Source organism: Lathyrus oleraceus, chromosome 7 (genome assembly GCF_024323335.1).
Source record: "Lathyrus oleraceus cultivar Zhongwan6 chromosome 7, CAAS_Psat_ZW6_1.0, whole genome shotgun sequence".
NCBI classification, from domain to species: Eukaryota; Viridiplantae; Streptophyta; class Magnoliopsida; order Fabales; family Fabaceae; genus Lathyrus; species Lathyrus oleraceus.
The window spans coordinates 136,503,638-136,516,087 of NC_066585.1; the positions used below are offsets into that span (position 1 = coordinate 136,503,638).

General features: G+C 34.5%; 1 protein-coding gene across 1 annotated transcript; it reads right to left on the reverse strand.

Moving 5' to 3' along the window:
- Positions 1-330: 330 nt before the first annotated feature.
- LOC127100524 (F-box protein SKIP14) lies at positions 331-5,683 on the reverse strand. Its single transcript, XM_051037742.1, has 2 exons — positions 3,960-5,683; positions 331-1,673 (listed from the first exon to the last, which is right to left on the reverse strand). The coding sequence occupies exons 1-2, from the start codon at positions 4,926-4,928 to the stop codon at positions 1,086-1,088; spliced, it is 1,557 nt and encodes a 518-aa protein (XP_050893699.1). The 5' UTR covers positions 4,929-5,683; the 3' UTR covers positions 331-1,085.
- Positions 5,684-12,450: the final 6,767 nt, after the last annotated feature.

A 12,450-nucleotide genomic window follows, 5' to 3' on the forward strand; every position in this document is an offset into this window, starting at 1 on the left:
ACTATACCATTTCATCCAAGTTATGCCATATGTTGTCCATTTCTTCAGGCAACAGAAACAACTAGTTTTTCAATAGCTCCCAACAAGTTTTCCCACATTTGAAGCATAGTAACATGTTCCTAAATTTAACCCAGCAGCTAAGAATAACTTTCGGAACAAAAGTGCCGTCATCTAATTAAAATAGAGATGACCAACACTTACCTCCCACGACATTTATATACTCAATATATCAAATCATTTAACGACTTTTCTTTGCAAGAGACGTCATAGGGACGACATAACAACGAATCTATTTCAAACTGCAAGAGGGAAATAAGTATACAAAAAATATTTTGCTACAATAATCCCCAGATATATATTTATTTAAAGCTCCTCAGTCAAATGAGTTCCACTTGATACAAGCTAAAATAAAATACGCAAAGATCCAAATACATCACAAAATCATCCACTTATTTTTTGTCTTGTCCAAAATGGGAAAAATAATAAAAAGGGTACATAGACCCCCAACTTGAAAACAGTGAATTATAAAATCCAGATTCATCCCATTTTCCAATTTTCCATTCTCTATCCATCTATAAAAGAGATTAACGTAAATAATAGATTAATGACTCATGAGTCTCACTAATCTATCAATTATGTTTATCTGTCTTATATGTAGAAAATGGTGCGAATCCGGACTCCAAATTATCAGTGAGTTATTGAAGAAGCAACGGTCTAGAAATCAGACAGTTCAAACTGGAAAAACAATAGGACTATATCAGAAATAACATCTGAAAGTTGCCCAATGAAAGGTTGCATTGCAAAGCATATCGCTCCACCTATTAAAAACCCCATAAAAAAGACTATGCAACAATGTAGTAGGCGATCCATTATCATAGTAATTGATTTTGATTCCTGCAGGTTATTCAAGCAGCAGCAGCAGAGACACAACAACGATATCAAATTTCACTTTCCCTACAACAGGAAAATCCCCTCCAAATACAAATAATGCCAAGCATGTCCAGCAGCACCCAGCATTTTGTATGACTTCAAAAGGGAACTTTATTCCTCATTAAGAGTTATTCAGTATTATAACCTAACTTTGTTTAGGGAGAACTTGGCCTGATTAGCCCAACCTTTCCATCCGTCTTTCCTAGCAATTTGGACAAATGATGAGAACAATTAGAGCAAAGCAATTCCAGACAAAATGTTTCTTCATACTCGCCGTCATTGATGCACCGGCCACACTGACTACATCGAGGTATGCAAAGCGTGCAAGCCCGACACACCTGAGACGCATGCCCCACCACCCCCTGACAGCCTTCTGCTGGACAATCATACACAAGCCTTAAATTCTCACATCGAGGACAAAGTTCAATGTCTATGGACCGATTATCATCGCAGGGCAGATACAAATTCCAACGGCAATAGAAATGCGGTTTGTTGGAAAGCTTCTTCAGTTGACTGTCAGCGCGGGAATGCCCCTGCAGTTGACTGTCAGTATGAGATTGCTCCTGTTGTTGACTGTCAGTGCTCAATAAGAGCTTTATTTCTTCAAAATGCTTTGGTGTAACACCATAAAGGCCGCCTATGTGTAAATGCTTCACCCCTTGTGCACCCAGAGAGTTTTTGTAAGCTTTTAACATACCCACAATACCTTCAATACTTAATCTTGTACATCCGGGAACACTCAACTGCATAGATTCACCAGAGGAAAAAACACACATGGTTATTTGTAAAGAATGTCAATATAAGACATTAACAACTCTGAACTTAAGATGAGATCAAATAGTATTCAAAGCTCAAAGCAGTTAATACTATAACAGCAGACAAAGTCAGGGATTATCAAGCTTAGCATACCAACACTAAATCACATCATATGTGAAACTACCAATAATATTAGTAAACTTACTTCAGTGCCAAGATCTATCAAAACGCAAAAGACTAATTTAACCCAAATGCATCTGAATAGTAAAGGAAGCATGACTGGATCAGAGTCAATAGTTGGAACAATTAATAATGTGCCTCAACTCAATCTATAGTATATTTTTCTTGCATACCTTTCCCTTCAAATTGGGGGTTTAATACCTACAAATGCAACAACAATGTGCTGAAACATGGATACTTCTAAAATGGTAAAGTACTGGACATGGTAGGTATCCTATACCAGTACCCGTACCGGTGGTACTACATTTTTTTATTATTATGTTCAAGTTAAAATTGTAGTTTCCTCATATATTATTAAAAATTGTAGTTTCCTCATATATTATTAATACCAATGTTGCGAGTCTACACAAAATCAATAAAGGATGAATCGTAAGATCCTACACAACTTGGTAGAAAATATATTTATATATGTATAATTGCATAAACATGCCCAAAAATCATCAGATATGAAGAGAGTCAATTCTAAATCATAACATTAAACTAAGTTCATAAACATAAATTTATAGTATTTATAAGTTCACAACCATAAATTCATAACCAAAACAAAACATAAATTCATAACCATAAAAACTGAGTTCAAAATGAAAACAATCTAAAAACAACAATTCTAGACTTTCAAGATGTCATCCACTCATAAAACCTGATGCGGTAAGCGGTAGGGCAACGCCTCGTTCGAACAAAGGAGGAAACAGTGCAAAGAGTCGGTGACATCTTGTTTGAATGAGGGAGGAAGCGGTGCGGAGAGTGGGCGATATCTAGTTTGAATGAAGGAGGGAGCAGTGCGGAGAGTGGGCTATGTCTCGTTTGAATGAAGGAGGAAGTGGTGCAGAGAGTCGGCGACGTCTCGTATGAATGAAGGAAGAAGCAGTGTGGCAACAATAGAATGAGAAAGAGGTGTACTTGATCAAAGAAGGATGAGGAATACCTTATCAAAGTAGGAGAAGGATGAGGAATACTTGATCACAGAGGAAGATCATTCGGTTTCATCAGAAAAGCGCAATACTCTTTTTATCTATTGAGGCAAAGATGATACTCTTTTCTTTCTACCGCTGCAAAGATGCTAAAATCTGATTGCGTTCTTATTTATTAAATAATCAAACATGGGTTTTGGTTTAAAACCAGACCCATACCGGCCCAACTTAAAAATTAGGATTTTTCCAAAAACTTCCGCAGCCATTGTAACTCTGAACGAGCTGGCTGTGGAGCTTGGCCGAGTTTTCCATCTCCAACTCCACCTGGATTGCAGCACGCAAGAGACAGATTGAGGCAACTCACGATTTCGCATATATTGATTGTTACAATATTATTTACGTATTTTAGTTCATTTGTTGATGTAGCTTAACATAATTTTTGACATTTTAAATTGTTATTGTGATGTTTTACAGTGAATTGAACAACTTAATTCCTTCATGTTACATTATATTATAAAAATAAGTTCTCATTTTTTAATTACGTACTTGTACCTTGTTTTTTTAAAACATATTGTATCATGTACCCAGTACCTAAGCATCATAGCTACAACGCGATATCGTAACACATTTTCTACCAATGCATGATGGAAAACAAACAGCAACATAAATAGACAGTAGGAGTGAAGGATATATAATCTTTAATCATTTTGGATATAAATAAGCATATGAATCGAGCATTTTCTACATGAAGCATTTCCTGCATCTACATTGGCATGTGCATCAACCAAAAAACGAGTATCCTTGAGAAAAATCTAGAATCCTTAAATCAACTTCCTTAGTGGAACAAAAAAACCTCAGGAAACAACTAACTGGGATGACATACAAAGGTCAAAATGTTCAAAACAGGATCTGCTGACTTCTCTAACTTATTAAAAAAAATTGGCAACCAATGGAGTTTAAAGTAAATTATGTCCCCAATTCACCATTTAATAAATACAAATCAACAGCAATATCATATTTATTATATACAATTCCACAAATGCATGCTATATGAACATAAACGTATCTAAATTCCAATTTGAACTTCAAAAAAATAAATATAATAGCCTAATGCATGCTCACCTTGATTATTTTGGGATTGACTTCAAGAACACGCCTTAGACCATCATCAGTTATCCTAGAACACTCCACCAAACTCAGACACTCAAGTTTACCTTGAGCCCTACTGGTTAATTCCAAAAGAACATCATCAGTGATCCTTTCATTTAAAGGCTGGTCAACATGGATACTTTTCCACAGAAGTGTATCCGTTCGAACAGTAAAATGCAGATATTTACATACTCTCTCAACAGCAAGAAGACCAGACAAACCCAAATAGGGGAGAGAATAGATTATAGCTGGATGAGGAGAGTGTTCATCTCCTGCATGACAATTCACATCATTCATGTTCATGTCACCCGACACGCCAGCAACAGCCACGTCTTTATAATCAAAACCAAAACCCATTACGCCATCCATGTCACGAGAAGATTCGGCACTAAAGCTGCAGGAAGCTTCTCCAACTTCTCTCTGAGAATACTCAGAGAATCCACTCACCCCTTGAAATCTATTCTCCTCCATGCCCACATTTCCCCACTGGGGAAACGTGTGGAACCTCACAGCATTGTTCCAAATGAAATTCAACCCAGCAAACAAAGGGTAATTCTCACCACTCGTACCAATCTCATCCCCACCATACCCACCATATCCACCATATTCGAAATCCAAATCCTCCAGCCATCCAGTGATGGCTGTGAAGGTAGTACCAATCCCCATGCCAAAAGGATCTGTAGGCAAACGATCAATAATATCATTAGAAACAGAATCCTGAGTGGCACTAACACCCCCTCTATCACATCTATCATTTCCATAATCAAAACAATTATCAACATCGCACCAACCATTACCAAATCCGTCACCACCGCTACCACCACCACTCATCTCAGGAATACCATCCACCCGGTACCCATTCCCCATTCTCATCGGAGAAACCAAATTATCCTCCGCCATACCACCAGGAAAAAAAGAACGATGAGAGAAATTCAATGCCATCACATATATTTTCCTTCCCTGTCTATATATACACAAACCCTAACAAAACCAATCAGCCACAAACCCTAATTTTTTTGGGGGTAATTCTAATAAAAACAACAATTTCTCTTTTTTTTTCCTTTTGATTCTAAAGAGGAAAACGAAACGTGATAAAAAAAACGAAAATAAAAAAACTGAAAGAGATCTATCAAGAAAACCCTCGATTTCGGATAGCAAACTAAAACAACGCACCAAAAACTTCACGGAGTTTCTTGCGAGGAAGAATCCAATTATAACAATAAACAAAATCAAAAATCTAAAAAATAAAAACAGCTAGAATCGAATCGAATCGAAACGAAACAGATGAAGAAAAACACAATCGTATTTTTTTCTTCGAGAAATGAAAACCAAAACGACGAAATTTCAACTAATTTTTTTTGTTGTTTTTTTTGCAGTTGGTAGAGGATTGAAAACGAAAAGAGGATGAAAGTGGAATCGAAGAAACAATGAGAGCGTGTTAGTTGAGAGATTTGAAGAAAAAAAATAGAATGAAGAGGAATTGGGAGAGGAACCCTAATTAAGTTGAGGGAATGAAAATGGAAAGGGTGCGAAAGAGAAGGGAAATTAGTGGTTAGGATTAGGGAAGAAATAAGGAAAATTCGGAGGGAATTATTGTGTCGTGGTGGCTTTTTCTTTCTTCCCCCTAGAGTGGGTGTGTGTGACGATGCCGATCGATCGAGTTCGCGGAAAATATGTGTAAGATAGAGAGAAACTGTAGGACAATATTAACTGAGTCAAGAGGTAAAAATAAAGAGACAGACTAACGGTGAATGTTGAATGATATTCGACACGTGGCGGTTCAACCAAAGGAAATATATATGACGTCATATAAAATACAAAGATTCTATTTTATTCTATTTCCTCCAAAATAACGCATGTAGCTGATAATAAATATTTTTGATACGGAGGTGGTTAAAAATGACTATCCATTATAGTACCGTACACACTACTTCTTTTATTTCTTTTAAATCAATATTAAATATTATAATTTTTTTAGGATAGAGAATCTTATAAATTATTTATGTATGTATTGTAGTTAAAACAATTTAAGGCTGTTAACTAAAATACTGTTTAAATGTTATTTTGAGTAAAATACGAAGAAGTCCAAAATTTGGTATTTTTATTTTTATTTATTACTTTTTAATTTATTTTTAATAAGATAAAATATTATTCTAGATTTTATTTTCATTTACTTTTTTATAATTTTATATGTTGATTATAAAAGCATATGTATAATAAGAATTTAATACTGAATCAACACGTTTTGGGTTTATTTAAAAAAAATAATAATAAAGAAGCTAGAATACAAATTTAGTTAAACTAACAAGGGTCCGTGAATAAAAGTCCATGTCGGATGGGTATTTGACATTTGTTGTAACTATACATGTTTGATTTTCGAGAAAATAAGATAGGTTCTAACAATGTATAGTAACTCAACATGTTTGCTTTCAAAATTATTTATTTTACAATTTAATTAACAACTTATAACTAATATACTTATTTTGGAAAAATATCAATTGGTCTGATAAAACTGATAACATTGTGCAATACAAGAAGTGCATTCTACATTATTGCATTTAAGACTGATAAATAAGTTGATTCTTACCAAAAGGATGCACACCAGACTGAAGCCGTTTATTCATTTTAAGTCTTTGGATACAATCCAACAGCCTCTCGTAGTGCATGTTTAGCCTTCGAAAACGTTTTCAACCGCTAATTATATATAAATTCAATTTCGCACCATAATAGGTACAATTTCAGTCACTCTTGCAAGTCAGGTCTCTATGACGTTACTGACTAGGGCGTTGGGGTGATAACCTTGCAAGTACTTCTTCGTTCCACGGTAAGGAAGACTAACATTGTTGTACTGGAAAGTTTTCTGAGAATTTCTATCAACAAATTATTTACTTGTATTTTTAGTAAACAATCACGAGTTTTAGTTCACTTGTAGGATCAAACTCAGAAATCCTAAAGGACACTTTGTGTAAAACGTTCGAGAAAATGTAATTGTGTTAAAGGGATTTCTAATGTAAATAACAAAAGAAATAAAGTAAAAATGCTTAAATTGACAGAGCAAGTAAATAAGTAAACAACAATAAAGCAATTGAAAACGCTTGAATTAAAAATGAAACGTGTGTTCATACATTTATCACAAACTCGTTATCTCAATGAATCAGATGTATGAGTTCTAAAGAGAATAAAATAAATTGTGAACCCTGACTACAGAGTCGAAATTCTCTTATATACTAGATACATTACAACTGCCAACAACGTCTAACTCCTAAAAATCTGACACACATAATGTTATATGGACCTTCATATTTACCATCTGACATATATACTGCTTCATGGGCTTTCGTCTTCTGATTTGTTTCCATGTGTCCTCGGCACTTGAACCCCTTCAAACCTCCACTAGCGTCGAAAACATCTTTAAGTTATCTAATATGGAGACTAAAAAATATACTAAAGTCCCAAACACATAATTTCATAGGCAAGTCGGACTCACCACATCTGTCGAAAAGGTTGACATATCGAGTTTGTGACTTGATGTCGAAAATATGAAATGGGTATCTACACTTAGCATTTTATATAACATATATCACACATTCATATCGAAATGCTAAGCTAAAAATCTCAGGCTAACAGATGCCCCCAAAAAATATTATTTTTCAATCATATTTACAATATGGCAGAAAAATGGTGTTTGTAGTTAAACTCATAATAATATTCAAACAATCTTATATATGCCCTTGTCATCATGACTACCTTCACTCAACTGGCACGTCTACCACGTGCAGATAACCAGCCTCCACTCAATTGTCACGTCTGCAACGTGCATGTAATTACCATCATGGCTCTGGTTCTCAAGGTCATCGTGGGACACAAAAACAACCGCATTAATTAAAAGAAAAATTCATTAATTACTAATGATTTAAAACAACAATCAAAATGTTAGCGTTTAGTTTAAGAGGGAAACTGAAAAGGTTTTATTTCAACACCTATATAACCTACACCCTCTTCACAACGTTACTTTTTCCAGAACCCCAAAAAAATTTACTTTCTATAACACCCTTTTTCACTTTCTTTTCAACTTAAACTCTAAAATGGCTTTTTCTTCCAACTTTGACGTAGAGAATCAATTCCAAGCCCACTATAATGCTGACATTTATGGTCCTAACTTCTCTGAAGATTGCACTTATGTTCCATAACCACTGATGAAGACAGAAAAATTAATCATTTGGGCTTTTTAGGTAATGATTCCATTTTCTATTGCAGGTAAGACTCATGCATTTTTGGGCCCTTTGCTTAGATCATCTATTTATCATACCCCAATTTTCTCCTCCATTTACTCACATCATTATGTCTAAGGGTTTTAGATCTCATCTCCCACATCCATGTTCATCTGTCAAATCATCTAGGTCATGGAATTGGGACATTTAAATAGCTTTTTATCATCATGTATATCATATATTCCATTGGTTCTCATTCATAAATAAAGTCAAGAGAAAGTCAACCATGGTTTTGATCCTCTGCAACCTTAGGCTTCATCCTTTCATTCATTGCATTGTGTTTTGACATGATCATCGGTATAATTAGGATTAATATGATTTAAGGCTTTTACATTATTTTTTATTCATTCACATTGATGTTTTTGCATGTCTAAGATCTATATCCTTTTGTTCATTGTATGCTTACCGTGAGAAACATAAAAACAATATCTTGTGAACCAAGTTTTCTTCTTTTGGATCCAATTCATTTGTTTAGTAACTTTGTTTTCCACTATTTCCTTTGTCCTCACTAGCATCTCATGAGCATTCCTAATAAAGGATGATTGTCATTTCTTGTGGCATGAGACATACGAATTTAAGAGCATTTGTGTAAACACTTTTCATTTGTATTGACCTAACAAAGTTATATTTTACAATGTGGAAAGTGTTAAGTACATCATTGTTACAAAATGCATCAAAGTTCTACAAAATGTACAAAGTCTTTCTACAAGATTGCTTGAATCCTAAGAAAGTCCTAAACCTAAGGAGTTACAAGCCAATGGAGTTTTCTCTTCTTCATGCCAAGCTTCCCTTGGATTTACTCTATTTCTCCACCTTGGATCTTTCTAAAATCACAAACAATGCATCCAAATCTATCAAGAATTAAAATAAAAACCAGATGAATATAAAAAATTCAAAGCAAGTTGTGCCAAGATAAATATTCAAGGCAAATGTGTATGTTAGATAACATGACTAAAGTATCAAAAGCGTATCATCAACATACAAAAGTTTGAGGGGAATTAAAATTAGCATCAAGGCATTCCAAGGATTACAAAAATTATGTCAATATTAAACATAAAAAAGTTTTAAAATCAGTGGAAACCATAGAGAAAAGTTTGAAGGGGTTTGGAAACATCACACACAAGCAAACAACCACATCATTTTTCAAGTAAATTTCAAATCAAAATACCATAGGCATTAGGGAAAGGTCGCTTTCCACATTCAATTGACGAGGTTATCATGAGGGACCACCTCTTTCTATAAGGCTTAGCTTGTTTCACTACAAACAAAACCAGCAATCAGAATTCCCTAATTTTCCCTCAAACAGCTCACTTGTGGTCCCACAAATTTGAAGAGAATTTTCCCTCATAACATAATTTGATCCTATCCACTATACCGCTCATAATTCTCACACATGTGAAGGAATATGCTCATTCCTTCACATGATTTTAAATCCTCTCTCTTCACTCTATAAATAGAGCTTTCCAATCATTGCAAAGGACACAGAAAAATCACACGGAAACAACCATAGTAAAAGCTTCATATCATATACTCATTGAGCTTCAAATTGAATCTAGATTAAGTTGAGATAAGCCTTTCAATACATCATCTCAGTTGCCGAAGAATAAGAGATTAAGGGAACCGTATCTGGAAGTCGTTTGAAGCTAATTCGGTGACCATTGTTGGTGCCTCTCTGTTGTAGCCTTGCCTTATTTTCATTTTGCTTCATTTTTTTATGCTTATGATACATGATGTAAAATGTAATTGGAACTCAATATTAAAATATGGGTAAAGGCAGTGGCGGAGCCAGATAAAAAAATTTGGGATGGCCGCTAACGTAAAATAAAGATTATAAATAAAATGTAAATAGTATTTTAAATAAAACATTAAAGTTAAAATAAATACAAAGTTAATTAATAAAAATTTAAATTACATGACTTAAAACTACCTTAAAGTAATGCTTTACGCGTTCCGAGTGACTTGAAATCGTAAATAATTGACTCCGAACTAATGCTTGCACTAATCTCCCTTTCAATATATACTGTCATGATATCTCCAAGAAACCCATCATCCATCTTATTTCTCAACTTAGTCTTAATAATTTTCATTGCTAAAAAAGACCTCTCAGTTGTGGCCGTAGAAACGGGAAGAGTCATGATAAGACGAAGTAGTCTATCAATCAAGAAGTAAACTTCATTCTGTCCAGATGCAACCAAACATGAACATAGTTCTTGAATAGTTGATAAATTATTCAAGCTTGATGCTTGACGAGCAACAAATAAAAAATGTTGGAGTTGAAATTGCAAATTATTCTTCTCTTGATCACTAAAATCCATAGGATAATATTTTTCAACTAAAGAACAAATAGTATCAATGCTAAAAGCTTTATATCCATCCTTAGGAGATAAAGAACAAGAAAGAGTTAACAAATCCATTGCCTGTTCACTGAATCTACTATTCAACTCTTGCAATTATTTGTCAATGGTAGTGAAAAAGATTTCAACTTTAAAGTAATGTTGAATTGTGACTTGATTCTCTTCAAGACGGGAGCGTCCAAATCTTGTTGTTGAATGAACATCATTAAGATCAGTAATCTCAATACCATGCTTTTCACAAAAAGATACCACTTTAGTAAACGATATATCCCAACCATTTTCTCTCAAACCTTGAATAAGATGTTTTGTTGAACGAACCAAGTTCATAGCATTAACTACATCTTGATTTTTTTTTGTAAGGCTTGACAAAGCATATCTGTTATTCCCATGATTTCTTTCATCAAGTGCAAAATAAATATAAAATCAAATGCCTTCGAGTAGTTGTAACAACTATCTGCATCCCCACGTGTAGCATAACTCCCTCTATCTTTTGCAAATTTTTTTAAAACTAAATAAGTTGCTTCATACATGTTTATCAAGCTAGAAACTGAATCGTAATGTGATCCCCAACGAGTATCTCCAGCTCGTTTCAATGTACCAACTTGATTTGCACCTTTACCAGTTACAATCTCTTCAATCTCTAACAAATAAGCAATTTCTTCTAATTGGGCAGCTTGTAACTCATCATGACGCTTTGTAGAAGAACAAACAACATTCACAACAAAGATCAGCTTCTCAAAAAATTTATGAATAGGTTTGACTTCTCTTGATGATGTAACTAATGCAAGTTGCAATCGATGAGCAAAACAATGAACATAGTATGCATAAGGACAATCCTTCATAAATAGGGCTTGTAAACCATTCCATTCTCCTCTCATATTGCTAACACCATCATACCCTTGGCCACGAATGTTAGAAACATCAAGGTTATAACGAGAAAGTATATCACATATTGATTCCTTAAGAGTTAAAGATGTGGTGTCTTTAACATGTGCCACATCAAAAAATATCTCTTGTATTAAACCAACTTTATCAACAAATCTTAATACAAGAGCCATTTGTTCCTTTCAATATATACTGTCGAGAAAGAGTTATACCATTCATTTCCTTTTGCAAGCTTCATCTACCTTTTGTAGCGGAAAATCCTTTCCACCACTACAATGTTCTCGGTGCCTTCTGCTCGAGGGACCTCATCCCCCAATAAAGTGTGCTTTCCTTTTACAAGATATCTTTCTGCCTTTTGCAGAAGAATTCAAATTACAACTACACCTTTGTTGTTTGCCTTTTGTAAATGCGTAAATCTCTAGAATCCTGCGGGAATGTCTCAATTACCAATGCATGCAAAGCCTATCAATGGAAGCAATATTCAGTGGTGCATAACATACATTCTATATCATTAGATCTCCATCATAGCTGCCCACATTCCCCACAGATACTTCAACTATCCATAGTAGATGACCCTATACAAAAGCCTATCTGCCATTCCATATCTCCAATAAACAAAATTCATTAATACCCTTATCTCACATTACCTGCATTCATTATCCAGTGGGAAAATTTGTGGATATTCTAGTATTTAATCCTCTCCTACCTTGAATGTCTGAAAGTCGTTACTATTCATACTTTCAGGTCTGAGAAGATTAAATAGGGGCAACTGTCATACCCCAAAATTTAGCCTACCCCATACAACTTTTATTTGGTATATGAACCTGATTCATGTGCATACTTTCATATTTAATCATCTACATTTGCACCAGAATGGTTCAAAATTAAAAGGTAAGCTTCATGAGTTCAAGGTATGTTGGTTGTGCTTAAGGAAAACTAGGGTTTCCTAACATC